Below are 27,339 nucleotides of genomic sequence, written 5' to 3' on the forward strand. Positions count from 1 at the left end.
TCTTTAAGAAGCATGAGGCACATTTATAACTGCATAACATTGTTTTTTCATTGTATGTGTATTTTTTACCATATTTATCTTTAAGGTTTATCTCTATGGTAAATGATAGTAATTTTTCATCTAAGGTAATAATACAATTTATTTTAAACATTAAAATTTTTGTTTTGTTTTTTTTTTTAAATTGATTTGAAGTGGGGAGAAGGACAGATAGAAGGAAGTTATAGAAGCTCTGCCCTTAAGGGTTCTGGATTCTGACGGTCCCTGTTAACTCAGCCGATTAATTTTGCTGAAGCTAGCAGGGCATGCAGCCCTACCCTGTCCTCCCAGGGCCCTGAGCTGATTCATACAGCATGGCTCTTTGATGCTGAGGTTTTTTTGAAAACTGTGGCGCTCCCTATAGGGAAACATCCAGATATGAGGGAGGAAGCTCTGGGTTCCAGTTCTCCCCCTTTTTCAGTGCCTCATCACATGACCAAGTCACCCAAGCTCCCTGAATGTCAGTAAGTTGTTGGCAGAGCTACTGTGATAGTAACGTGTATTCCATGTATGATCTGTCCCGGGCTGACCACCGGGACAGAGTGCATCATTCAGTTCATAGGGCAAATGTTATATCTCCCACCTACCTGAAGGAGCAGTCGGTCCAAGTCATTTTCCATGAGAGTTCCCTGCTTTATTTCCTTTACAGCACATGTTTTTATCAGAAACAGTATTGCAAGCTTATGTATGGTCTGCCTGCTAGAATGTTAGAAAGCTCCAGGGGAGCAAGGATCATGCACGCTGCCTACTCGTAAGACCCCCTAACACACTGCAGGTACCTGATGAATGTTGCCAAATGACTGAATGAGCCAATGCTGAAATTTACTTTAATTCATCTCTCCACAGATTCCTAGAGATTATGAGACTAGTGCTGGGCTTGCATTCCTCAAATGGCCAGGACCAAATGGACAGATCTCTCCTACTGCTCTCCCTCCCATTGTGTAGAAGAGAATACCAGAATACAGTTTGATTTTTTAGGAGCTTTTATTATTTGAGTAATGTTAACATAACTTAAGAGATGGGAAATGACATCTGGAGATCCAGGTATGTGGCCCACTGCAATTGAGCGCATTTTTTGGGTCTGTTTCTCTAAGGGGAGTCTCAAAACACCAGCTCAAAATATGACACATATGACACAAAATACGAACATGCACGAGCTTTGAAAAGTGCTCTGTAGTCTTAATGATGATCTAGAAGAGCACTGTCCAATAGAACTTTCTGTGATGATGAAAATATTCTACATCTGACCTGCTCAATAGGGTAACCACTGATCATGCCTGGCTCTCAAGCACTTGAAATGTTGCTGGTGTGATTGGGGAGCTGCATTTTGAATGTTAATTAATTTAAATTTAAATCTTAAAAAGTTATACGTGGGTAGTGGCTGCCGTACGGAACAGTACAGCACTAGATTAATGCTGTGTCCTCCTGTTACACACACTCATGGTCTCTCCTACTCTCCCTTTATTGCACCTGTGACATCTTGCAATTTATATTTGGTTGTGTCATTATTTAATGTATTCCTCTGGACTCTAAGCTCCAAAAGAACAAATGTTTTGTCTACTTTGCCATAACTGTGTCTCCAGTGCTTGGCATGGGACCTGGTACAGAGTAGGTACATCATAAATATTTTGTGAATGAATGAATGAATGAATGAACGAACGACCGTGATTAATAAAAGGACATAGCTGCTCAGTCTGGTGCTGATAATGGTGGTAGTGATAAAAAGGGTTAAACCACAGGTCATTAAATGAAAACAGGTAAGTTAGTGCTTACAGGAACCATACACTCCCTGTGTGTAAACATACCAGTGTGTGTGCACAGGTGTGTGTGTGTGAAAGCATAATAATGTGTTTGCAAAGGTTTGTATTTTTGTAGTCGTGTGTAGACATGTATGCTCATGTGTTTGTGTGTCAGGAGAATAAGGTGACTAAGACTAAGACACATGCAAATCACCCAGGAAGGCAGTTTCTAAGTCATTACTTTTTATTTTGAAAGATTCGTGAAACTCTTCACACCATGGTGAGAGTTCATATGATTAATAAGAAGCAGCTTTTTCATGAAATGCTTGGAGGTGAACGAGTTCTCAGCCTGTGAGATCCGACCATCCCATTAACTTTGAAGTTTCTCTTAATTAATAGAAGAAAAAAAGGGAGAATGAAGAAAAGGAGGAACATGCTAAAAACCTTATGACAGTCATCCAAATGCGGGGAAAGAACAATCAATTCACTAACTCCACTTTTTCTATTTTACAACTTTCTACATCTCACTCTCGATTTTGGCCTTCCTGGCTGAAACAGCCTGGCAGTCCCCAGAGCCCCTGAGAAGAGCCCTGATTCTCCAAAAGACAGAGGAGGAGAAGCCCTGCAGGATGCGCTGACCACTTCCCAGAGAACTGACAGTCCATGCTCCCAAAAGTTTGAACCAACAGCCTAGTGTGAAAAGAAACTGCACTGAAAGGTAAAGGAGGAAATGGTGACGAACTGGGCTTATGTGAGAATGTCTATATTTTCATAACACAGCCCTAGAATCTTTCTCTCAGTGACAGCCTCAGGCAAACCACGTTCTGGTTGGTGGGTTCTGCAGGGACCTCTCCCATCACTGGGCCTCTAGTCCCAAAACCATCCTTGACAACATCGTGTGTCTGTTACTTCCCTTTGCCCACCTTCAGGCCACCTGGGGAAGCCCACAGGCAGCCAATACCCTGAAATGAAATGAACACAAAGTCTGACTCGGTGAGTATTAGTTTCAAACAGAATATTAGAGAGAAAAGTTGAAGCTGCAATGTGTATTTAAGGCAGAGCCCAGCAGATCCATGTCCACCCATGTGCCAATAAGACAATGGGCAAAGCTACAAATGGCAAGAGAAAAATGGGACTATTAATGAGTGTGGAAAAGGCCTTAATAGTTAAGTTACAGCTAAGAATGTCATGTCTTGGGTTAGAATTTTCATTTTTAGCACCGTTAAAGTATTCACTTAAATCTATGTTAGCACCTTGTCCCCAGGCAGAACAACAAACCATCCAAACATTTTAAACATTGGGGGAAACAGGAAGGGGAGGGTTAAAGAGAGAGAATCCGGTACGGCGGAAGGAGTGGATTTAGATCACAAGATCCTTGTCGATATCCTCTGCAAAGCAAGAAAAGATCAGGGTTAAAAATAAGGCTGTGTCGATGATGACGCACTTCCCAAGGAGTTGGTGGACTCCCACCCATCCCCAGGGACAGGGGTCTAGGTGGCCGTCCAAGGTCACCCAGGAAGTCAGTGACGGAGGAACCTCGCTCTCCCTGTCTCTGGCCTTTCCCTGTCTCTTACACACGCTGCCAAGTTACACTTCCTGTTTCCTCTCTGTGTGCCTGCCAGTTCCCAAAATAGTGTTTAGCACAGGGTGAGTGCTAACGCTGGAGGAAGGGAAAGAGAGAGAGACAGTCGGATGGACAGAGAAGGATCAGGAAGATGCCCAACAAACCGGAGTCAAATAGGCAGACAGAGCAGAGACAGGCAGAGAGGACAGACAACAGACAGACCAAGAGATCAGAGAATGTGAGGATGACAAGCCAGAACCCTGGGAGCAGTGCTTCTGCCCATGCCCCTTGCTCCTTTGCTCAGACACTCACTCTGCTTGATGCCGAAGCAGCCGGCCCACTCATCCAGGGCGATATACTTGTCATTGTCCAGGTCACAGGTCTCGAAAAAGCGGGTGGTGCAGTGCTCCATGGGGATGAGGGGAGCGCGCAGTGGGGCCAGCTCGGTGTGGGAGAGGTACCTGCAGGGAAGAAGGCAGGAGAGGGCCTGAGGCATGGAAAAGCTCCACACCCAGCCTAGGGAGGCAACCGGGGAGTTAGCCTGCCCCAGAGCGTGGAGGAAAGGATATTTAAAGCAGGACAAAAAGCCAGAATCCCAGGTCTACCCCCAGCTCAGCCACTGACTGCTCTGAGACTCAGAGAACAGCAGTGCCCCATTCGGAACCTCAGTTTCTCCTTCCAGCAAAGAGGAGGAGTTAGCCGTAATTACTAACAGCCCTTCCAGTTCTACGGTTTCATGGGCTCAAAAACAAAGGTCTTTTTGGTGTGTTTGACTGTTTCCCAATTGGCTGAGAACTGGGGGCACAGAAACTTAAAATCAAAATTCAGCACTTCTGCTATGGGTAGATCAAAATCTGGCATGACACAACCCTGTATATTGTCTATGGACACACATTTATATAACTATAAATGCCTAGTAAAGGTCTAAAAAGATACACCAATCTGGTGACAGTGCTGCCGTCTGGGAAGGAATGCGGAAAGGGACTGGGATTGGCAGTGAGGGTTAATGGGAGCTCTAACCATCTTCATAGAGCTTTACTTGTGTATCCTGTAATGTCTGAGAGGGAGGTCCTTTGGATGTCTCTCCCACTGTCCTCCCTCCCTATTCTCCCTGCTGGCCTTAGACTCCAGAGCATGTGTATAATTTTTTTCTTTGTTCCCCAGAGCCCCCAACTACTTGTCCCTAAAACACTCTCCCCGCCAAGGATCTCCAGGGAACAATATGACTCCAGTTGTCTTCTTAACCTCTAGACCTCCCAGCCCCACCCAGCTCACCAAACAAGTCACACAATGTTTGAACTGATAGGAACCTTCTCCTCCCCTTCATTGTACTGGTGGAAAACCGAGGCCCAGGGAGGGGCAGGGATGCAGGCAAGGTCACCTACAGCCCTGGGATGGGAGGAGGAAGAAGTGGGTCCCCTTGCCTAGGCTGGAGCCCTTTCCCAGATGTGCAGTCCTTGCACCCCATCTGGAAGCCTCCCTCCAGGCCCTCTGTTGCAGTGGGATCCAATTGCTTTGCCTGAGCTCCAGATGTTCCCCCTTGACTTTTCCCCTCCCTGCCACAATGAGTGACTCAGTTGGATCCCAGCCATGGCAAGAGCCTGGGAGAGAAGTGGCCGGGAGATTCCCAGAGCTCAGGAGACCCCAGCCCTTGGGATCGCTGGCAGGGTTGGCGGACTCCAGGCACACGGGCTGGATAAAGAGCAAGGGGTGAAAACCCTAGAGAGGCGGTTCCCTGGGTATGTGAGTAGGGCACTCTTCCTTTCTGCTGTGTGTGATGCTCTGCTTCCACAACCCAAGGACAAAGTAAAAACAACTCTGGGAAGGTGCAGGTGTGCTTGCTCTATCTGGAGCAATGAAGGAGCTCTCACTTCATCACCACAAGAAAAGTTCAGAAGGTAGTGACAGGGTTATGAACAGAGTATGAGTCCATAAGGGCAAGGACCATGCCAGATCTGATTGCTGCTCAATCCCCTGCCTAGAATAGTGCAGGGCACAAAATGCATACTCAGTAAGCATTTGCTAACTGACCAGCTGCCTGCTTGTTCTGCAGTGCCGTTGCAAGTGCCTCATAACTCATTTAGACAAGGGACAAGAGTCCTCAAACTGGGGGCTCGCAAAATAGATGGGATTTTTTGGATAACTTCCAGGGTCAGTTGCGCCCTGTTGGGGCTGGGCCTTAGGAGAGGGCTTAGACAGTACCAGGTGGCTGCACTGCCTCTGGATGTTCTGCTGAAGGACAGGAAGCATATGGCTGACACCACCTTGTCCCCTGCCACCCCTTGGAGCCTGGTACTCCTTCCTAACTCACACTACTTCATTATCCAGATATCCACGCCTAGTACTTGCAGGATTATGGAGCTATTTTGAGCTCCTACTGACTTTCACCTCAGCATGAGAGTGTCTTATTGGTTTCTTTCTCCCAAGTCCACATCTTTTCTCCAGATGCCTCATCTTTCTGCTCCAATCCCCAGGCAAACTGTGGATGCCAGGGCTAGAAGCAGCATAGGCTGCTGAGAGGCTTTCTGGCCCTAGCTAGCGCACCTGCCAGCCTGGAGTCATGGCTCTGTCCACTCTAGGGTCTGGGGTCTTACCCATCAATGGGGTGCTGGTCCAGCTGGCCGAACTGCCAGTGCACAGGAAAGATGTACATGTTGTAGTTCTTCTCAAAGTCCCGGGCCAGCAGCTCCACGGGGTGGTCTCCTGCCTCCAGGCGCTTCTCATTCTCATGGATCTTCTTCACCTGAGGGAGTAGAGACCGTGTGTGACAAGAGGTCCACGGAGATTGTCTGGGCCAGTCTGGCCCTCCCACCCCTGCCAGAAGGCCAGAGCAGGCAGAGACTAGCTAGACCAAAGCTCACAATGAGGGGAAGGAGGTGTCATAGATGGGTACCAGCATCTCATTCACAAAAACAGAAGCCTGGGATGATCTCAAAGAATTCGCCATATAGCTACCCACATCAAAATCACCTGGAGAAGTCCGGACACACTGGCTCACGCCTGTAATCCCACTTTGGGAGGCTGAGGCAGGCAGATCACCTGAGGTCAATAGTTTTGAGACCAGCCTGACCAACATAGTGAAACTCCGTCTCTACTAAAAATACAAAAATTACCCAGGCGTGGTGGCGTGCCTGTAGTCCCAGCTACTCGGGGGGCTGAGGCAGGAGAATCACTTGAACCCGGGAGGTGGAGGTTGCAGCGAGCCGAGATCGCACCACTGCACTCCAGCCTCGCAACACAGTGAGACTTTGCCTCAAAAAAATAAAATAAACATAAATCACCTAGGGGGTATTTAGAATGCAGCTTCTTAGGCCTTGCTTTTTAGAGACACTGTTTCAGTGGCCTGAGGTGGGACCAAGGAATCTGCATTTTATCAGCATCCTGGGGTACGTAGTATGCTCTTTAAAGTTTAAGATCCACAGACTCCAAAGGAAAAAGGAACAGGGCTGTTTGTGTCTCTTTTGTTTAATGCTAAGTTAAGCAAAGGGAGCAGGTCTCTGCCGCAGGACTTCTCAGCGATCTAAGATGTTAATGTGCACCACCAGCCTCCAAAGGCGGGAAGAGAAGTATGTGTCCTGGTGCTTGGGGGTGAATGCACGCTCCAGAGCAGGATGCCACTGTGCAGTTGGGGGCCCAGTTCTAGGAATGGGACTGGATCTTCGCCAGCACAGGGCCAGCAGGGCCAGAGACGACACTTACCCGCAGCTTCTGCTTCTCAGTCAGGAGGTTGTTGTCTTCATCCCTCTCATACAGGGTGACCAGGACGTTCTTGAGCCAGTCCCGCATGCGCAGGGGGAATTCGGTCAGCTCAGAGTCCAGGCAGGGGGGGATGTCTAGGTTCCAAACACAGGGGTGGTCAGCACAGACCCTGACTCTCCCTGCCGAGAGCCAACCAGCTGCCTGGGCCGTGCTCCCCACCCCAGGGCCCCCACACACACCACCTGCATTGGTGGCCTTGGCACAGTGGCTCAACCTTTCTGGGCCACAGTTTCTTCACAGGACAAAGAGCAGAGGAGATTATGTATGGGAAGAATGCTCTAAAAATGCATTGTGCAAAGGCATGGCTGCTGCTTTCTCAGCCTGATCTCCTCAGATCAGGGAAACGGATGGTTCCTGATGGCTCCTGCACCTTACTGGGTGCTGGGCTTTGGGTGTGATTCTAGCTGAGATGGCTTATGTTGTTCATGTCAACCATTGGCAGGTGTTTGAAGCCGGGAGGCTGAGGGATCACATCTATCCACAGGCCCAGCTTGGCAGGGAGTGGGGAGTAGAGGAATCAGGAACGTGTAACCACCAGAATCTTCTTAGAAATGATTCCAACCTGGTCTTTGGAACTTAGAATCACAAATGTCGGACCCAAAGATTTCATCCAAGTCCACACTTTTCTTTTTCTTTACTTTTCTTTTTTTTTTTTTTGAGATAGCATCTCACTCTGTTGCCCAGGCTGGAGTGCAGTGGCACAATCACAGCTCACTGCAGCCTCGGCCTCCTGGGCTCAACCAATCCTCCCTCCTCAGTCTCCTGAGTAGCTGGGACTACAGGCATGTGCCACCATACTCAGCTAATTTTTTTTTTTTTTTTTTGAGACGGAGTCTGGCTCTGTTGCCCAGGTTGGAGTGCAGCGGCGCGATCTCAGCTCACTGCAAGCTCCGCCTCCCGGGTTCACGCCATTTTCCTGTCTCAGCCTCCCGAGTAGCTGGGACTACAGGTGTCCGCCATCATGCCCAGCTAATGTTTTTGTATTTTTAGTAGAGACGGGTTTTCACCATGTTAGCCAGGATGGTCTCGATTTCCTGACCTTGTGATCTGCCCACCTCGGCCTCCCAAAGTGCTGGGATTACAGGCGTGAGCCACCGCACCTGACCGAAGTTCACACTTCGTACTGGACTTGTTAGAGGTCAGCATGGAGAGAAGGGACTTGCTCAAGGCCACACTGTCAGAGCCCCATCCAGCAGCCAGGGCACTGTGGTCGCCCGGGGGCTTAGGGTCTGCTCTTCCCTCATCACTGGACCATGGAAAGTCCCCTCTGTGAGGCTACCTTCATTATTAGCTGGGGGCTGGGAGAGAACATCTGGTGATAAAAACCTTAGGAGTTGGAGTGAGTGGGCAACATGCCTCAGGGAAAGCAAAGGCACTTCGTAAAGGCTCCTTAAGACAGGCACTCTAGTCTCACTGCCCAGGGACTTCCTACCCATGCTTCTTCCCCCAACCCTGCTTCTCTACTCTGTACCTTCTCAATTTCACACCTGGGGCCCCATGAGGAGAACTTTGTTTCCCCTACGTACTTTTCTGCACCCTGTGCACCTGAGGTGGGTGAGTGGCTGTCCTCATTGCCATCGGGCCAGAATGTACAAGACCCACAGTGTGGATGTTGCCTTGGAGTGGGAGCAGGTGTGGTCTTGGAGGTCTCCCATGACAGGGAGGATGCTGAACAAGGGACCTGGCCCCACTGAGTCTGTAGCTGGGGTCACTAACCAAAGATCAGACCACACCCTGGCATCCTTCCCCAGACAACGGGCTCCCAGGTTTCTGGAAGAGGGCGCTTATCCTCCCTCTTCAGAGGGCAGATAGGAATGTAATGGAGTAAAAGGATGATGATATGACAGTACCGAATAACAGGGCCCAAAGCAAACTGACAGGCATAACCCTTATTTTAAAGCATTCAAATTCAGATATTTTCAAAATATTTTGTAGGCCCAGGTCAAACATCATGTTTGCTTTATAGTGTTGAAGCAAGAAAGATGCAAGTTAGCCTTAGAGAAGAACTTCTTCCTCGTTAGAGAAATGAAACGCGGTTGTCTCCAATGCTAGTGAGACACTCCAGAAACCCTCCCTGATGCTGACCTTCCATAGTCGCTCAGTCCTTCCCCAGAAAGTACCCTGACCTCAGAGTTGAGAGGAGCCGACTCATAGACGATTACCTCAGTTTATAAACGGGGATGCTGAGACTCAGAAAGGGAAAGAGATTTGCCCAAGATCACCCAGCATGGGGGTGGCAGAGCCAGCATCAGTGCCAGCTCAGAGCTCTCTCCCCAAGACAGGAGTCTGGAAGGGCCCAAGGACACTCACATTTGCAAGGCCCGATGTAGTCCAGGTGGAGCTTGTGGCCCTTCTTGGTGCCCTCCAGGGTGCACTTTGTGGCAAAGAAGTGGCAGGAAGAGTCGAAGGTCTTGTTGTCATTGCTGCACACCTGTTGGCAAAGCACAGAGCACCCCCTCCTTCATTCCCACAGCCCTTAGCTGATACCACTATCCTTGTGCATTTCAGAGATGGGAACATCGAGGGTTAAGCAAGGAATGTCATTAGCCCGAGGCCATACAGTGGGTTGTGGTAGGGCTGGGACACAAATCCACTCTTTGGGTTCCCAGGTCAATGCTCAGCCCAGGCTGAGAGCCATCGATGGTCTTTGAGCAGAGGCATGACTGAGTCAGGTCTAAGACACAGGGGAAAAAAATCCTGGAAGATACTTGAAGAGAAAGTTAAAGATGGGAATGGGAGAGAAACAAGAGTGTTCAAAGAAGAGTTAACATAGCAGGCCTGGAACTGTTACCCTTAGAAAGGCCTGCTTGTAAGGTCAGCCTGTGGCTGGTGTCTGGGAACTTAGCCGGGAAACAGTTCCCTGCACTGTTGTAAATATTTCCCTAACTGATAAGAGTGGCTCACTATGCCTGGACTGTTTGTACAAACAATCTGGTTCATGCTGAACATCTGCTTTCCTTCTGGAAGTGTGAAATTCTGGTGCATGCTAGGCAAAGGGTACCTATGTGACCAGCCTCCAATTAAAACTTTGGGTGCTGAGTCTCTAATGAGCTTCCCTGGACAGAAACATCACTCATATGTGGTTGCATCTTTGTAGCTGGGGTAAGAATGCACTCTGATGACCCCTCATGGGAGTAAGTCAGTCTTCACCCAGATTCCTCCAGACTCTTCCTGTGTCTTTTTCCCTTACGATCCAGCTGTATATCCTGAATATGTCGCTGTACTAAACCTTAGCTGTGAGTACAACTGTATGCTGAGCCACTGGAGTCCTAGTCAATCTCTGAACATAGGGGTGGCCAAGCAGGGATGTTGAGGGCTGGACGAGGGCAGTGGCTGTAAGTAGTTGTGTTAGGAGGAGGGGAGCCTGTGTTGAACATCCTGTCTGTACTTGCTTAGTATAGCTTATATGTCACTGCAGAGGGAGAACTGATGGGCACTGGTGACTGGGCATTGGGAGTGGGGAAGGGTGAGGAGGAGGAAAATGTTAACAATGATATTAAAATGTGGAGCCCAGAGGCTATGTAGTCTCTGGAGAAACTGAAGAGGGAGAAGCCAGATGGGAGGCTGTAGGAACAATGCTGGCCCCAGATTTGTTGCCATGAGAGAGACTGCCACTTGCATGATGGTGGGCAGGAGCAGGCACTCAAAAAATATTTACTTGGATGGATGGATGGATGGATGGATGGATGGATGGATGGATGGATGGAGGGATGGGTCCTATTGGAGAGAAGGGACATATTTGAGAAATAATTTAAAAATAAGTAGCATTTATTGGATACTTGTTATGTACCAAGCATTTTCTGGTACATGTCCACAACACTTCTATGAGTTAAAGACTATTTTTATCCTCTCTTTGGACGTGAGAAAACTGAGACCTGAAAAAGTCTGGCAACTTAGCTGAAATCTCACAGTTAACAAGTGATGGAGATGAGGTTTGAAGTCAGCCTTCGGTTTGGCCCCAGAACCTGTATTTTTGGACCTGATTCTTTGCTGATGCTCTTATACTCTTAGCTCTAGAGTCTGGCATAGGACTTGGAACCTGTTGGTGCTGTTAAAGTCTTGCTGGTTACTGGAAAGATCCAGTGCCAGGCAGAGCACTCTGACTCATCCCCTCTTTCCTGCTGGGACTAGGTCTAGTAAGGGGACTTCTGAGACTGGCGCTGCCCCCATAGAACCACCAAGCCGACAGTTTCCTGAGCAGATATCCTGTATTCCAAAGTGCCCAATCCCTACCCCCGCCCCTGTCTCTCAGCCCTCACCTTCTCAAACTCGCCAATGGGGGCCGGGCAGCTGGTGGGGTCCTGGCACACACACATGGGGGTGTTGTTCTCATCCAGTTCGCACACCTTGCCGTGTTTACAGTGGTGGTTCTGGCAAGGGTCTGTAGGGCAGAAAAACAAGGGACTCAGCATCACCTGGACTAGCACATCTACCCCCATCCTACCTGGACAGATCTCAGGGCTGACAGTCCTTGGCTGTGGCCCCTACTCTGGGCTTTGGGCGGCCCTGAGTCCTGCCTGCTCTTACACTGAGCCTTGCAGTCAGCATTTAGGGGAGCAGCTGGTTCAGCTGGGGATTAGAGGTTTAGCTCGAGATAGAGGTCAGGCCCTTTTGGGGGGCTGGAAGCTCAGTCTGGGACCCAAAAACACTAGATGCCATATGACTTTCCCGAAGATTGAAGCAACCATTGTGTTCCTGGGTCTCCACTGAACAATCACAGTGAGGCTTTTCTGGATTCCAGAATAGGCTTTCTAGAATGGCTTAGAAGTCAGCTGTTGACACTGAGCCAGGGAGCGGTGAGGCCCAACAAAACAGACTTAAGCAGCTGTAAAGGACAAGGGAGAAAAGCCCCAGGGTCCACGCTAGACAATAGAGCCTGGTAAACACCGGAATAGAGCCTGGTAAACACCGGATGAGGTGGGCGTGGAGGCGGGAAGGAACATGACTCAGTAGACAACCCTCTGTTCCAACAGAAACCCTGTGCCCAGCTAGATCGAATACCATTAACTATCCCCTCAGGATGAGAGCTTAATGTGGCCTTTACCTAGCGATGCTTTATTTTGGGTGTTTTAATAATCCTTTAGTGGATACCTACTCAGCTTGTCTGTAAACCTTCTGACAGCCCTGGAATGAGGTTCTGCTGTCTTCATCAGCCCTATATGAGAGATGAGAGACTGAGGCTCTGCGATGCTAAGCAAGCTGGCGTGGAGAAACCTAGGTTCAAAACTTGGTTGGACTGCTTCCAAAGTCCATGCTTTTAACCCCTTGGGTACAAATGCCTTGCACCTAGGGCTGCAGCCAGAGCCCCTAGGTCATTTCTCTCCCAGGGCACTAACGCACGGATAGCATGGTATGGTTTATGTCAGATTGCATTTCCTCAGGACCTCGTTTCCTTGGGTTGTGTGAAATAGAATGAGCTTATGAGTGTGCAAGTTCCTGATCTCTTCTCTCAGATCTATTCCTCTGTGGGGCACGGGCTGAGACAGAAGCAATGGGGGATTTTGGCGACCTGATGTGATCAGCAACCTCCGTGGGACTGGGAAACTCAGCTTTGGACTCAGGGCAAAGAGCTATGAGGGGAAAAGGCCATTTTCAGCTGGAGAACTCTCCTTCCTACCACACACATGCATGGCCTGGAAACCGATCTTGCCCAGATCCCAGGGGACTGAGTGCCGCAGTTCCCCAGTTATTAAGTCAAAGCTGTGTTTCCTCCATAGCCACTGAGGACCCCACCCTGCATTTCTGCTGGAAGGAGCCTCATGTAGGCTGTCCTCATGCCCCAGACCCAGGCAGCCAAGGGCAGCTTGGATGTGCCAAGTCACAGGGAAGGGACGTACTTTCAGCTACCACCTCCTCTTCGGTTTCCTCTGGACCGTCATCAAATTCTCCTACTTCCACCTGGACAGGATTAGCTCCCACAGATACCTGGAATTGAGAGAGGAGAATGGGTAAAATGGTCCCCACTCCCATCCCAGACCCATAAGGGTAGCTGAAGGGTTCCAGGTCACAGAAAGCACAAATGCAGGGTTAGGAATCCAGATTTAATCTATAGGCCTGTTGCGTTTCGCAGTATGCCTGGGATTCTGTTGAGCTGCCTTAGAGGCCACCAGGGGTGTTAGGGAAAGAGAGCGTGAAAGGAAAATATATCTTGGACCCCAAAATCAGTAAGCTAAGGGGAAAAGTCAAGTTGGGAACTGCACAGGACAAACCCGCCTCCTATTCTATGCAGTCGTCCCTCTGAGGCTCACCTGAGACAAATGCTTATCTGATTGCTTCCTCTCCCCTATTGTTTATGTAAAAATGCAGATTCACTGAGCCAGATTAAATTGTGTATTCAAGGGAAGGCTGATCAAGGACTCAAAAGAATGCAACCATTTGTCTCTTATCTTCTTCTAACCTGGAAGCCCGTACTTCTCAAGTTGTCTTGCCTTAGTGAACTGAACCAATGTACAACTTAGACATATTGATTGATGTCTCATGTCTCCCTAAAATGTATAGAAGCAAACCGGACTCCCGACTACCTTGGGCACATGTCTCAGAACTTCCTGGGGCTGTGTCATGGGCTCATCCTTAACCTTGGCAAAATAAACTTTCTAAGACCTATGACTTGACTGAGACCTATGTTCACAAGAGGGTGTCAAGCCTCCACCCCTGCCAGTCACACCCAAGCATCTCCCCTTTCCTCTGTGTGTGTGTGTGTGTGGTTTTTATTTTTTTATTTTTTATTTTTTGAGACTGAGTCTTGCACTGTCACCCAGGCTAGAGTACAGTGGCGAGATCTTGGCTCACTGCAACCTCTGCCTCCCGGGTTCAAGCGATTCTCCTACCTCAGCCTCCTGAGTAGCTGGGATTACAGGCACACGCCACCACGCCCAGCTATTTTTTTGTATTTTTAGTAGAGATGGGGTTTCACCATGTTGGCCAGGCTGGTCTCGAACTCCTGACCTTGTGATTCGCCTGCCTCGGCCTCCCAAAGTGCTGAGATTATAGGCATCAGCCACAGCACCCGCCCTCCTCTGTTTTATGTTTGGGGAAACTGTGGGTAAACATGGAAGAACAGTTGTTCCACAGCTTAAAAAACAAAAAGTTTAAGGTCTTGGCCCCCAAACGTAGGGTTCTGTTGAAGGTTTGGGAAGCATTCAGGAGTGTGTCAGGATGTGGGGGATACTCAGGGTTTGCATCGATGCTATGTGTGTACACGGAGATGAACGCCCCACTCTAGCACTGAGACCCACAGCACCTGCCCTAATTTCTCAGGGCACAGAAACAGGTAGAGAGGGGCTAAGGGGCTGTGGTCACTGCCCACATACCTCGGTCACCTCTGCCACAGTTTCTTCCACCACCTCTGTCTCATCAGGCAGGGCTTCTTGCTGCTGTTGGAAAGAGAAAGTAGGGTTTAGGGGGGTCAGGAATGAGGCCAGCTTCACCTCCAAAGTGCCAGTGGCCTGAGATACAGGCTAGGGGGGGCTTGGAGAGCAGCTCACTGGAGATCCCCAAAGTTGTGTCTCACGGACTGCCATGGGTGAGGGACAGGACAAAGAAGGAGCCAGTCATGTGAGCACCGTGGAACGCTTAAGCAGCTCTCATTTTATGTATTTTATATCCAAGGTGTCTACCTAAGATTTAGCTTGGAAAAGTATTTCTGCTGCTTTGATTCTTATAAAGTCTGAAAATCACTGATCCAGATCAATTCCCTCACTTTACAGATAGGAAAACTGACATCCAGAGGGGATGACACTGTGAATTTTAACAGATGTCATCATCTTCCTCACAGTCTGATATTACTATTATTATTAGGCAATGTTTCTTGCCATTTCAACTTGGAGTAGGAGAAAGCAAGAAAACACACAACTTTGAGGTCCCTAGGTGGCTGGGGCTGCTTCAAAACTTAAAGCCAACTTTGAGAAACTTTTGCCTCCATCTACCAGCCTGATCAAGATTGCCAAAGTCTGCCATCACTCCCACTTCTTAGTGAAGAAAAGATGAGGGGATCACAGGTTGAAAGAAATTGCACTTTTTGCCTGCCCTGCTTCTTCCTCCTCTCCTGGTGAAGGCTTCCAGATGGGCTGTGGATAACTACTCCTGTCCTCTGCATGTAATGCTTGGAGAAGCTGTCTGTCAATCAAGAGGCCCCACCCTTCCCTGGCCAAGATGTTGCCTCAGGACCCAAGCTCAGCCAGATTGGCTCTCATTTTTTGAATTTTTAAAAATCTTCTTGGCACATTCTCTCAAGATGTGAAAATTGCTGGAGTTGATTCATTCAGATAGCAACATCTCAGAGACTGTCCATTAGTTCTTAACTCCCAAAGCCTAGATTTGCCCTTTTCCAGTCCTCCCAAGGCCTTTAGTATTATAATCGACCTCTGTATCTTCCCCTCCTCCACCAATTTAGTTAGATTGAACGGTTGCTTACAACAAAACAACCCTCGCTGTTTCAGAAGCCAACATGTTCCTCTCTCTATAGCTTGAATCTCTTCTAACACCACCCCTACCAGCAATCCCCCACATCCCGTCTCCTGCCTGCTTGAATTCCTCATATGACAAAGAGGTCATTTCCTTCTAAAGCAATCCTAGTTCATTGCTGGGAGGCTCTGACTACTAAGAAGTTTAGCTAACATTACATGGAACTGTCTCTTCTCTGAAGCATCACCCAATGGTCCTCATCCCAGTTTTTCTCCTGAGCTTATTAACTTAAGAAAAACAAATCTTAAAAAAAAAAAAAAAGACAACTAACTTCAAATGGGGAAGTCCCTGTTCCCTTTCAGCATCCAGGGCTGGCAGGCTCAGAACCCCTGGAGCTGGTGGTAGGAATGAAAACAGGAAGATACGATATTTAGGTACTTACAGGGGCTGCCAAGGCCCTCCCGGCCAGGCAAAGGAGAAAGAAGATCCAGGCCCTCATGGTGCTGGGAACCCTATGGGGAGGAGAGATTGAGAGTTCAGTGAGGGTGAGACTTCCTGATTGAGATTTCTGAATTCCTGATGTGTGCAAGATAATGTTAGATGGTACAAGTTAAATGGTAGTGAAAAACATGAGAGGAAGTTGGTTCCATTTAATATTCTTTCAATTCTGCTTATATGAAAAGAAAGTCTCAGTTTGGTGCTAAGATATCTTGAACTCCTCCTTTATACTCATCTATCTCCTTTTTTAACAGAGAGAACAGGCCTCCAGCTCAGAGCTTCCACGGGAAATTATATCCAGCTGGAACTGAATAAAGTTGCTGTTTTTGTTTTTTTTTTTATGTGTTTGTTTTTACAGTTTCCTTCTATTTATGACAAAGGTACACAGAGTTTTCCATTTATGGTAATGATATAAAATCTGCTTTCATAATACATTTATTAAAGTTTTAAAAAAGTGATTCAACTAAGGTGATGGGCTAATTAGCTAAGTTTGGGCAATGCCAAACCAGACCATCTTCAAGGTCCCTTCAATCCCTGATATTCTAAAATTATTTTTTTCCCTAAACCCAATCTCTCCTCCTCCTTCTCTGTGGCCTCCTCCCCCTCCTTCCTACTCCCTCTGCAGTGGGAGAAGTTAATAGGCAGCAAGTTCTTGCCAGTTTGAGACAATGAGATCCACATACTAAAACAAAGAACAATAGCCTTGGAATGTAACCCATGGAAACTTGAGGGTGGCCACATTTTTCTCCATTCTACCCAGAAGGGACAGCAGTTCTTTAGTACTGTAAGGAAACCATCCAGATGCTTCCATGTGTTGCAGAGGGGATGTGTTGAGATCTTGAAAATATCCCTGTTCTGGTAACTGTTAAGGCCTCATTCTCTAAATGGCAAGCTCTAGACTCTAATACTCTCATGACTATAAGGGATGTTGGAGCAGCATCTCCTCTGAGGATTCAAAACCAAAATGCCATTCCTAACAGAGGCTCTGTGGTAGAGACACTTCATTTCTTGTGCTAACTAAATGGCTTTTCATTTTTAAGTGACTTTAGAAAGTTCTTTCTTTTACTGATCTAAATCTGCCTCCCTCAAACCTTCTGATCTGTCTACCCTGCCTCCCCTGCAGCCACAAAGAACAAACTTGCTCTCTCTACCCACACATAGTCTTCCAGTCAGGAACAACAATGGCCATGTCTTCCATCTTTTTTCTCCCAAAACCTCCCTGTCAGGCTCATCATCCCTTAATTCTTCCAAGACTTCTCAACTGACCAAATGGTGGTGGGAGGTAACCTGGCATCATGGAGAAGAACACTCAGCTTGAAATTAAATGCCAGGAGTTCTTGTTCTACCACAATAGTATCTTGATGTACCGGTTAAGTCTTTTGGTCTCTCTAGACCTTGGTTCCCCCATCTATCAATTGAAAGGGGTAGACTACGTGAACTTTGAAGTGGCAGCCTCGGTCCTTAAAAGGCTCTTAAAACACCCCAAGAACATTCTGGTCTTGACACATATCATCTCCTCTGGGATCATTTGGCTTCACTTGTACTATAGCATTTGGGAAGCAGAAACAGGCAGAGGAAGGGCCGACTTCATAATGGTCCTTTCTTGGAATTAAAGAGACACAAAACCTCACCCCCTATTGCATGGAGTGAATGAAATAAAACTAACAGAAATTTAAAGGACCTGGGGGTTTGGTATTGCTTTACAATGACCCCAACTCCCAGAGGAGTCTAGTCTTCCCTTTGGAGGCAGCTTGTGGAATGTTCCTCCCCTCACACAGTTGTTCACTTGTTCCCCAGGCTTAAGTGGAAAAATCTCCCTTCTTACTTCCCCTTTTGGAAGACGCAACATAAATAACTCCTGCATGTGGCTCAGGACAAATGGAACAGAAAAGAAAACATCAAGGAAGGACTTTCTGAGACAGTTTGAAGTCGAAGGATCAAAGTGAAATGGCAGCTAAAACAAAACAAAACAAAGTCACCCTGTCTGAGTTACAATGACAGGGAAGTCATGTTATTGAAGAAATAGCCCAGCTAGGACTGGAAATGTAGTAAGCTTCAGATTAGAAAGACAGGAAGACAGACATTTCCCTGAGTCTGTGTCCTGCACATGAGCAGTGTAACCATGCTTCCCTGTGACCAGGGGAAGGTTTCGCTGGGCAGCTCTTCCGTCTATCCTGCCTCCCCATCTTCCTGAATTCCTTTTCCAGCTGCACACTCACCCTCCCTTGCCACCCTCATCCCTGCTGTTGCAGCCAGAAGAGAAAAATAACTCTAAGTCTTATAGTGCTGCTTCATAGTTTCTAAAGCACTGTCTCCTAGAGCCTTCTGACAATGCTGGGAAGGAGGCAGACAGTCATGGAAGGGTTCTTAGTCCCAGAGTCCTAATGGGGAGTCTGAGGTTGAGAGGGAGGAAGCACTTGTCCAAAGTCATGCAACATTCAGGCCCTCTCCAAACAGGCAAGCGTTCTCGCTCATGGAGTTGGGGTGAGCCTGATAGGAATTATGCTCAGACAGGTGGGAGTGGGGGAGAAATACAGAGAGACTGTTAAGAACAGAATGCAAAATCTTGGAATACTCCCTCAAAGTTTTGGAAGAAAACTGTAAAAACAAACACAAAATTTGGGTCCTGCCCAGTACCCAGTGCTACACCACCAGTCCCAGAGTGCTTTTCCCCCAGATGATGAGATGGGAGGGAAGGGAAGCGGCTGAACTATTCCAGATGCACAGCCATACTCCCTGCTTCCCACAGGATACCTCTCTGAGGCTCTCTAAACCACCACTGACCAAAGAGGCCTGTGTCCATCCTGCAAAGCTAATGGAGTATAACAGTCACCCCAGCAAGGTCAGAGCACAGTGTCGAAACCCAGTATTCAGAACTTACCAGCTGTGATCCTTTGCCAATCAAACCTAGGTGTAGTGTGCCTGGTGAAAATTTAAATTCCCTTCATATAAATGACCAATATTAAATGAAAACATCCTCTTTTGTATTTCTTTAGTCTGTGATGATGCATACATTTATCATTTTCAGGGTGTTTTCATAATCCAGCATGCCACTGGGGACTCAAGCCACATCTTTCTGCCCAATAGTACAGATGAGAAGACCAAGGCCTAGAGGAAAGGAGAAACCTGCCAACAGCCGATAGCAGTGAGTGAGTGGCAGGACTAGGGTGAGGACCCATGCAACCCTACCCCACCACTGGCATGTCTCTACCTCTGCACACTATTTCCCTTAGCAGTTACCCACTCCCAGGTGGTCACCTGAATGGGGCTCAGTTGGGTCTTGAACTGGCCTGAGTTCCTGGGAAGGAAAATGCCCAGGGCCAGGGGAGGAAGAGGAGGCATATTTCCCTTGGCTTGGTAGCCATCAAATGCAGACAGTCTTAGCCCCCTCCCGGCCGCCACTCACTGCCTCCTGTTCCGTACATTGAGTCCCTTCCTTTTGCCTTTATTTGCTCTGGAGACTGCTGAAAATCCGTCCTTGGCTGCCAGCAGGACCTGAAGCTGAGGTCACTTCTCTCTCTGGAAAGACTCCGAGGATGGAAAAGTACAGCCAGCCCCCAGGTTTGTCCCTCAAAACATAAAGGGCCTCCTTTGGGCTCTCCTTGGATGCTAAAAAGCCACTGAATGTTAGAATAGGGGGGATACCTCAGAATCATAGAATCATGCACTGTGGGTCTCAGAATGATAGACTCTTAGAATGTGAAGCAAAGAAACTGAGTTGCCATCTTTAAATCTTATTTGGGTGGAAAGAACTTATGGAGTAATGCAACCCAACAGGACTTCCCAAGATGATGAATATATTCTATATCTACACGGTCCACTATGATAGCTACTGGTTACAAGTGATTATTGAATGCTTGAAATGTTGCCAGCGCAAATGAAGAACTGAGTTTTAAATTGTATTTCATTTTAACCAATTTTTTTATTTTAAAATTTTATACAAAAGGACTGAGGACAGTCCTAAAAATCTTACTTAACCCAGACCTTGTTGAAATACTGCAATAGAGAATAGTGGAAAACATCTTTTTTTTTTTTTTTTTTGAGACAGGGTCTCCCTCTGTCACGCAGACTGGAGTGCAGTTGGCGCAGTCTCAGCTCATTGCAACCTCTGCCTCCCAGGCTCAAGCGATTCTCCCACTTCAGCCTCCTGAGTAGCTGAGACCAGAGGCACATGTGACTATACCCAGCTAATTTTTCTATTTTTTTGATAGAGATGGGGTTTCACTATGTTGCCCAGGCTGGTCTCAAACTTCTGACCTCAAGTGATCTGCCCGCCTCAGCCTCCCAAAGAGGTGGGATTACAGGCATGAGCCACCATGCCCATCTATTTCAATCAACTTAAATATAAAGTGGCTAGTGGCTACCATGGTAGACAGAGTGGTAATAAACTATGAGGCAGTACAGCATAAAGGTAAGCTCATGGGCTCTGGAGTCTATATAGGTTCAAATCCTGGCTCTGCCACTTAGCAATTGTATGACCTTTAGAAACCAACTTTACCTCTTGGGGCCTCAATTTGTTCCCCAATGTGTAAAATGGAAACAACATACCAATCTTGAAAGGCTCATCGGTGATTTACACAAGAGAATCCAAATAAAGAGGTAAGCAATGTCGTCGCTGGGAAAAACATCTTAAAGTCTGAGGATCCCAGAATCTCCATCCCCCGAAAGAATTCAGTGCAAAATTCCAGTGCTTCATAAGCCCAGGGAGAAAGGGGTGTTTGGGTGGAACAAAGGACATATTGCCCCTGTTGGTCTGCATAAGTCCAGCCTCCAGAGGATACAGTGACGAAGACCAGGCCCAGGGCTGGCCTCTTACTCCGGCAGCTGATACCAGCCAAGCATCTCACTCTCACTATTTGGCTTGGAAACAAGGGCTTCAAAAACACATGTTGCTGGTAAACAAGCCCAAAGTGAGGAAAACAAGTCTAGAGGCTAATAAAGGAAGCCAGGAGCCAGGCCCTCCAGGGAGCTGGGACTCAGAAGGAGCTTGGGCTCTGCTGACGTGGGGACCAAGCCAGGCAGGCCAGAAAGGTGGCCACATGCAGCTACAATGGCGCTCCTGCTCACACCCCCGGGAACAGACATAGCAGCTCAGAGGTGGCCTCATGACGTGGAAGTCAGGAGAGCTGAGAGCAAGTCAGCATGTCTCCCAGCTAACTGTGCGAACTTAGGGGAGTCTCCTCTGCCCTCCAGAGCTAACACCCCCAGCTTGTCTGTTTAAGGTCAGTGCTCAAAATTATGTAAGCCAGAAAATCCTTTATTTCAATGAAGTCTTCCTCAGAGTCCGATATTTCAAACAGCTGAAATCTTTTAGCATGTATTGAAACATATGAATGACTATTATCTATTTAATCAATAAGTGTGAAATTAAAAAACAAGAGCAGGCTGGGCACGGTGGCTCATGCCTGTAATCCCAGCACTTTGGGAGGCCGAGGCAGTTGGATCACCTGAGGTCAGGAGTTCGAGACCAGCCTGGCCAATATGATGAAACCCCGTCTCTACTAAAAATACAAAAAAATTAGCCGGGCGTGGTGGCAGGCACCTGTAATCCCAGCTATTCGGGAGGCTGAAGCAGGAGAATCACTTGAACCCGGGAGGCGGAAGTTCCAGTGAGCCAAGATTGCGCCATTGGCCACTGTACTCTGGCCTCGGCAACAAGAGTGAAACTCCCTCTCAAAAAAATCCACAAAAAAGAAAAGCAGCTAAAAATGGAGTGGAACTGAGGACAGGGAGTTCTACACACAGGGACATTCCTTAAGATACATTGGAATATCTGTAGTTTCTCCTAGGAACACAGTGTGGAACTCTTGGGCAAGGTGGTCCCTTAGGTTCTTTTCAGCTCTGATTTTCTGGAACAACTTAGGCAGAAGCTTTTTAGAGCATTACCTCTCTCCACTTGCCCCTTGACTCCCTGCTTCCACTTCTATTTCCTGTTGGAAGAGAAGAAGCTAAAGGAAACTTTTAAGGTGTGGCAGCTAAAACTTAGGACTGGAGAGCTTCTGGGGCAGCTCAGAGATGCTCCAGAGTTTGGGGCCAGAATCAGCCTGAGATTCCATAAAGACATCTGAGATGCCACGTTTCACTGTGGCTAGCAGAGGCTGGGGTGGAGCTTCGGGCTTCCTCCTTGGCTCCCTCTAGGGGACCGCTGTTGCATCGTGGTGACCACAAATGAAAGGGGGAGAAATAACGTCAACGTGTCCAGGCTGTTGCATCTGGAAAGGCCTCTGAGATCCCGAAGATAGCAAATATGTGGCATATGTGGCAAACACGTGGCCTCCACCTACCTCTCCTGCACATGTGGCAGACATTACTAATCAATCGCCTGACCTCTTCCCCTAAAGCCTAGAGAGGCATCAGAATCCTGAACACAGTTCTTCTGACAGCCACTACCAATGGATTAGTGATGTTGTCAGGCCACATGAAACCTCTATGTGATGTCTCTTATTGTAGAGATAGAGAAATTGAGGCTTAGAGAAGGAAAATACCTCTCTGGAGGTCATACGGCAAGCTGGTGTCTGAGCCAAACTTCCAGATTGTCAAAAACATCCAGATGTTTACTTTGCTTTGCTTTTTTAATCTGATAGGTCTGAAATCCTAATGCCATGACTAACACAAGATGACCCAGGGGGATCCCCAAATGAGAGAAGTTAATACCAAGTTTCTGAAAGAAACCAGCTCTGAAAACAATTGTTGTCTATGTTCATGTTTTCCTTACAGACAACAACCTCTTAGCTTGATGGGTGAGAGCAGAGATGATTTCCTGTCTAAGCTGCCAGCTGAGGAGAGGCTGTTTTTCTAAATAATTCTGTCAAGTCACTACTTGCTGGCCCTGGCCTTGCAGAGTCCAGCTGTCCCTGGGTTCAGTATTGGGGTTGGGAGGGAGGGAGGGAAGGAGAGAGGGAGGCATCAGGTTCTGTGCTATAGAAACAAGGTCCTCAGGGTTGCTGAAAGCCCAAGGCCGGTTTTCTCTTCTTTCATTTGAGACTGACGTTTGGGAGGGAGCCAGCTAGAAGCAAGCAGTCAGCCGCCTACAGGCACATCGCGCAGGGCCTTTGGGCCTAATGACAAAGCCATGTGGGCTGGAATAGGCACTGCAGGCCAGCCAAGGGGAGAGACAAAGTGCTGCTCACCACTTAGTATCTACAGGACTTGTGTGCATGACTGTGTTTCCAAACTGAACAAATGGGGATTGGGGGAAGGCAAGGTGAACATCTAAATTGTCCAAACACCTGGAAGTTTGGCTCAGACTCCAGCTTGCTATGTGACCTCCAGTGAATTATTTTCTCTTCCTGAGCCTCAGTTTTTCTCTCTCTGAGACACAGAGTGATATATGTAGGTTACACTTCTGTCTCATTGTCATGATCCATATAATGTTTGACTGTGCACATCCATCCATCCATGTGTGACTACAAGTGGTGGTGTGTGTTTGTACACCTGATGGCATGTCTGTGTAAGTTACATAGAGCCTGACTGAGCATCTGTGTGTTTCAGCCTGTAATAGGCGAGGATCAGAATTTTCACATTCATTAACATATATTCCTGGACCTTGTTTGTAAATCAGTGTCATCCAGGAAGAAGTATGTGAGTGAATGACTTTCTGTGTCTGCTCCTGTAATGAGGCACTTATTTTTAGCTGAGCCAGTGGGTGCCTGTTGATGAAATCACTGTTTATGCTCTTCAGCCCTATGGGTTTGTACCTGTCCCTGTTTATCTCTGCATATTTATCTACCTACCTAAATGACTTCAAAAGCCAAATATTCTACTGTTTACCTCACATCCTCAGCCTTTTCCTTTCCTTCACCATTCTTTCTTATTTATAGCTTGTTTTCAGCAAGGAAAGCTGTTCTCATGAATAGCAAACCCCAGTCACACTATTGGTTGACAAATCTCTACAGATGGATAAGGATTACAGCATGATGATTATGTAACCCAAGATCCCCTAGCCCATCCTTTCTTGTTTTCTTTTCATCTGGGGGTGCAGTAAGGGGGTGTTAGAAATGCAGGCCAACTATTCCTTCGAATAAACACTGTATCTGGGATTTAAGTTTACTTTAGAGTTAGAAGGGTGCCTGGGAGATCATCTAGCTTAGAACCTCTATTTAACAGATTGGGAAACTGCAGCCTCAAGAGAGGAAATGTCTTTCCCGATGTCAGGCACTGTGAGTCAGAACACACTTTTTCTTTTTTTTTGTACCCTTGGCCAATGCTTTTCCTACATAGAGGGCACAACAGTCTTGGGAAATACACAAGAAGGTCCCCAAATCAAAATGAAGGTAAACAATATTATGATTTTAAACTTTTTCCTGTCAGCACTTCTAGTAAAGGGAAGTTCTACGTGAACCCCAAGATAATGGAGCTGCCAGGAAAAAAAAAAGTAAAAAAAAAAGCTGAGAATGATTTCACCAGGTCTTTGGATGCCATTAATCCATCAGTTCTGAAACCCTTTGCATTATGAGGGAACGCCACAATTTGTGCTTCCCTGGGCATTATCCCATTTCTTCCACACACTATCTACCCTCTAGAGGTGGCTGCTGTTACTGTTCTTTAACTGTAGAGGGAATGGGGCCCAGAAAGAAGTATTAGTTCAAGGCCAAATGGTACCTTCAGGGCACAGCCAGAGCTAAAACCCAAGTCTTCAGACACCCTTGCAAGGAGATTATCATGGCCCAAGGCTTCCCCGGAATCCTGAGAGATCACAAGGGCAGGGCCTAAAATTTGCTGCAGTCCTTGAATTTGGGGGTGGGGTACGTTCAGACTGATGTTCTTGGAGGGTTCTGAGCGTCCCCTCCCAGCCAGCAGGCAGAGACCCTGAAAAAAAGGTTACCGTGGCAACTCGCATTCCTGGGAGAGTGAGTCAGGCAGAGAAGAGCCTTCTGGTGGGTGGGACTTGGAGAAAGTTTCAAAAGTTGATTCCTTCTCCAGGCAACCCCCTTCTTCCCCTCCCTCCCCCTCTTTGCTCTAGGCTTTGTCGATGTGGCAGCTGATAGCTGCGAGTTAACTCTCTCTTTCCTCAACCACTCCCTTTTTAAAAGGGAAATACACACGTTTGTTACCAGTCCTCACTCCATCCCCATGTCATGCCCTCTAATCCATTTGAGAATATCTTAAAGCTGAAAGTCGTGAGCACCCATATTCATTCTCTCTCTCTCTCTGTCTCTCTCTGTCTCTCTCTCTCTCTCTCTCTCTCTCTCTCTCACACACACACACACACACACACACACACACACACACACACAGTGCATACAATTTTTAGGGGCTTACAGATGGCTTGAGGCCCATTCAAAGACCACTCCATAGACCCTGGTTAAGAAATCTTCCTTTGAATATTTTAGAGGACACAAAGCACCTCAAAGAGCCTTCAGTTTCAGCCTTCTTTCTTTACAGATGGAGAAGCTAAATCCAGGTGAAACACTTACCTAAGATCACACATAAAATGCATGCCTGAAGCCTGTGTCCTACGTCTGCTTTGCTTCTCACTAAACCACCAGCACTTGGGGCATACAGAAATTTAACTCTAAAGCATTACTAGCGAAAACATTTTCTCTAATGAAAAAAATGCTGTCCTTCCCTGAGGAAAATGCATGCCTCTCTGTTCCCTTTTGGGCAGACTGGGATTCCTGGAACACATAACTCAACCCAGCGCCCCCTTGCCCTTGGAGTCCTTGGAGTCCCTTTCCCTAAAGAAGTCCACATGACAGCCAGTTCGTGGAGCCAGTGGCAGTGAAGAAAGGTAGTGAGTTTGTCTGACGAAGACCTGACACCCTGACAGGCTGGACACCAGCCTTGGGTGGAGTACGGAAGGGGACCCTGGAAATCTCTCCCTCTTCCCTTCCCCCTTTCCCCCTTCTGAGAACAATCTCCCCCCCAGCACACTCCACCTCCCACTACACCCACGTCTTGCTTGACGATATCTGATGTCTGGGTTCTTCAGATCTAGATAAACTAAGGGCTACTGCCTGTGTTTACCATCCCAGGGAACTCAGGACAGGAGCAACACCTAGCAGAATTTCAGGCAGAACGGCACTGGAGTTTGTGTATGTGGGGGGACGGAAGGTGGTGTTTGGGAGTGAGGAGAATCAGAGGAAAACAGAAGGCTTCCCAGAGGTGGGGATTAATGATGAAGCCTCCCCCTTTGCCTTTCGGAGATCAAATGATTGTTCGTGCAAAGTCCCTTTTGGAAAACCGAGCCCCTGACCAACATCCAAGTCTAGGAGGTTTCTTCTCCTGGAATAAGGAACAGGAGGACAGACTCCGGTTGCTGGCCAGGTCCCTGTGGCAGCTGTGATGGGATCAGATTCCCAGGAAAGGAGGAAGCTGCCACATTTGCAAAGGGAGCAAAGAGGACAGGCAGGCAGCCTCCGAAACCAGAGAGACAGACACAGGGAGAAACAGAGAGTGAGAAATGCTCCCCTGAAGACATAGTGAGATTATTTTCTGTAAACCTATAAGGGAAGACAAAGTTACACAGTGAGTCCACCTTCTGAAAAGCAACAGGCAGACAGGACCGAGGACCATGCTCTTAAGGGGAACCGTGATGGAGCCGGGAGGAGAGGTGCATCCTCAGCAGAGCTTCCCTCCCTTGCACACGAGCTGACGGCGTGAACTAGGGTGTTGGGGTTGGTGCAACTATAGAAGGGAAAGGCTGGGCGGGGGTCACATACCTCAGTGGCAGGCAGGCAGGCGGCAGGCAGAGCGCGCTCTCCGGGCAGTCTGAAGGTCTGCAGGAATGTGGAGGGGTTTAGAGACAGGCAACAGGAAACCACTCAGAGCTCTGGGCTGGGTCTATCTCCCCTCCACCCCGCAGTCCCTCCTCCTCCTGTCTCCTCCTTCCCCCAACCTCCTCTTCTCCCACAGCCAAAGCTGTCTCTGTCTTTCATTTCTTTCCTCCTCTTTTTGCGGTGGGCTGTCCTGACCAAACGCCCCAACCCTGCCTGCCTCATCTGTTCCGGGGCTGCTGCCTAAACCGACTCACGGAGTGCCAGGGCTGGACAGGCCTGGAGGGATCACCCAGAATAGCCTCTTTCTTGTTCAGAGGGCAAGTGAGGCCTGGAGAGTGCAAGGAATTACCCAATGGCCCCCAGGGGCAGAACCAGGCGCAAGTGTCTTGATCTTCTAACCAGTGAGCTTTACAGGAGTACTCCCTAATATTAGGCAATGCTGAGAAGGGCGAAGCAATTCAAGGGGCTTGTATTTGCCACAAAGGCAAGGCCAGGACTTGCCACTGTACAGACAAGACAAGCTGCTACTAGTGGTATCATCCTTGATGATTTGGAACTGGTCTTAAAAAAAAAAAAAGTCCCACTCAAACTCCACTTGTACCACTGATAGGCACGTAAGGGA

The 27,339-nt window shown here is 47.8% G+C and overlaps 1 protein-coding gene across 3 annotated transcripts; it reads right to left on the minus strand.

The window, feature by feature from the left end:
- Window positions 1–1,996: 1,996 nt before the first annotated feature.
- Window positions 1,997–26,954, minus strand: SPARC (secreted protein acidic and cysteine rich). Of its 3 annotated transcripts, none has more exons than XM_025386856.1 (10): window positions 26,661–26,954; window positions 15,944–16,013; window positions 14,409–14,468; window positions 12,936–13,023; window positions 11,358–11,479; window positions 9,409–9,529; window positions 7,039–7,172; window positions 5,934–6,082; window positions 3,652–3,800; window positions 1,997–3,163 (listed from the first exon to the last, which is right to left on the minus strand). In XM_025386856.1, the coding sequence occupies exons 2-10, from the start codon at window positions 15,998–16,000 to the stop codon at window positions 3,135–3,137; spliced, it is 909 nt and encodes a 302-aa protein (XP_025242641.1). In that variant the 5' UTR covers window positions 16,001–16,013; window positions 26,661–26,954; the 3' UTR covers window positions 1,997–3,134. The 3 variants fall into 3 exon arrangements, with proteins under 3 accessions (XP_025242641.1, XP_025242640.1, XP_025242639.1); XM_025386855.1 differs by having other exon boundaries at window positions 14,409–14,471; XM_025386854.1 differs by having other exon boundaries at window positions 3,648–3,800; window positions 14,409–14,471.
- Between the last annotated feature and the right edge of the window lie 385 nt (window positions 26,955–27,339).

Source organism: Theropithecus gelada, chromosome 6 (genome assembly GCF_003255815.1).
Source record: "Theropithecus gelada isolate Dixy chromosome 6, Tgel_1.0, whole genome shotgun sequence".
NCBI classification, from domain to species: Eukaryota; Metazoa; Chordata; class Mammalia; order Primates; family Cercopithecidae; genus Theropithecus; species Theropithecus gelada.

Coding starts and splice junctions, on each gene's coding strand:
- SPARC (XM_025386854.1), bottom strand. CDS start 16,000: ATGAGGGCCTGGATCTTCTTTCTCCTTTGCCTGGCCGGGAGGGCCTTG. Junction 14,472..15,943: donor GGAGGGCCTTGGCAGCCCCT/GTAAGTACCTAA, acceptor TCTTTCCAACAG/CAGCAAGAAGCCCTGCCTGA. Junction 9,530..11,357: donor CCATTGGCGAGTTTGAGAAG/GTGAGGGCTGAG, acceptor CTTTGCCAACAG/GTGTGCAGCAATGACAACAA.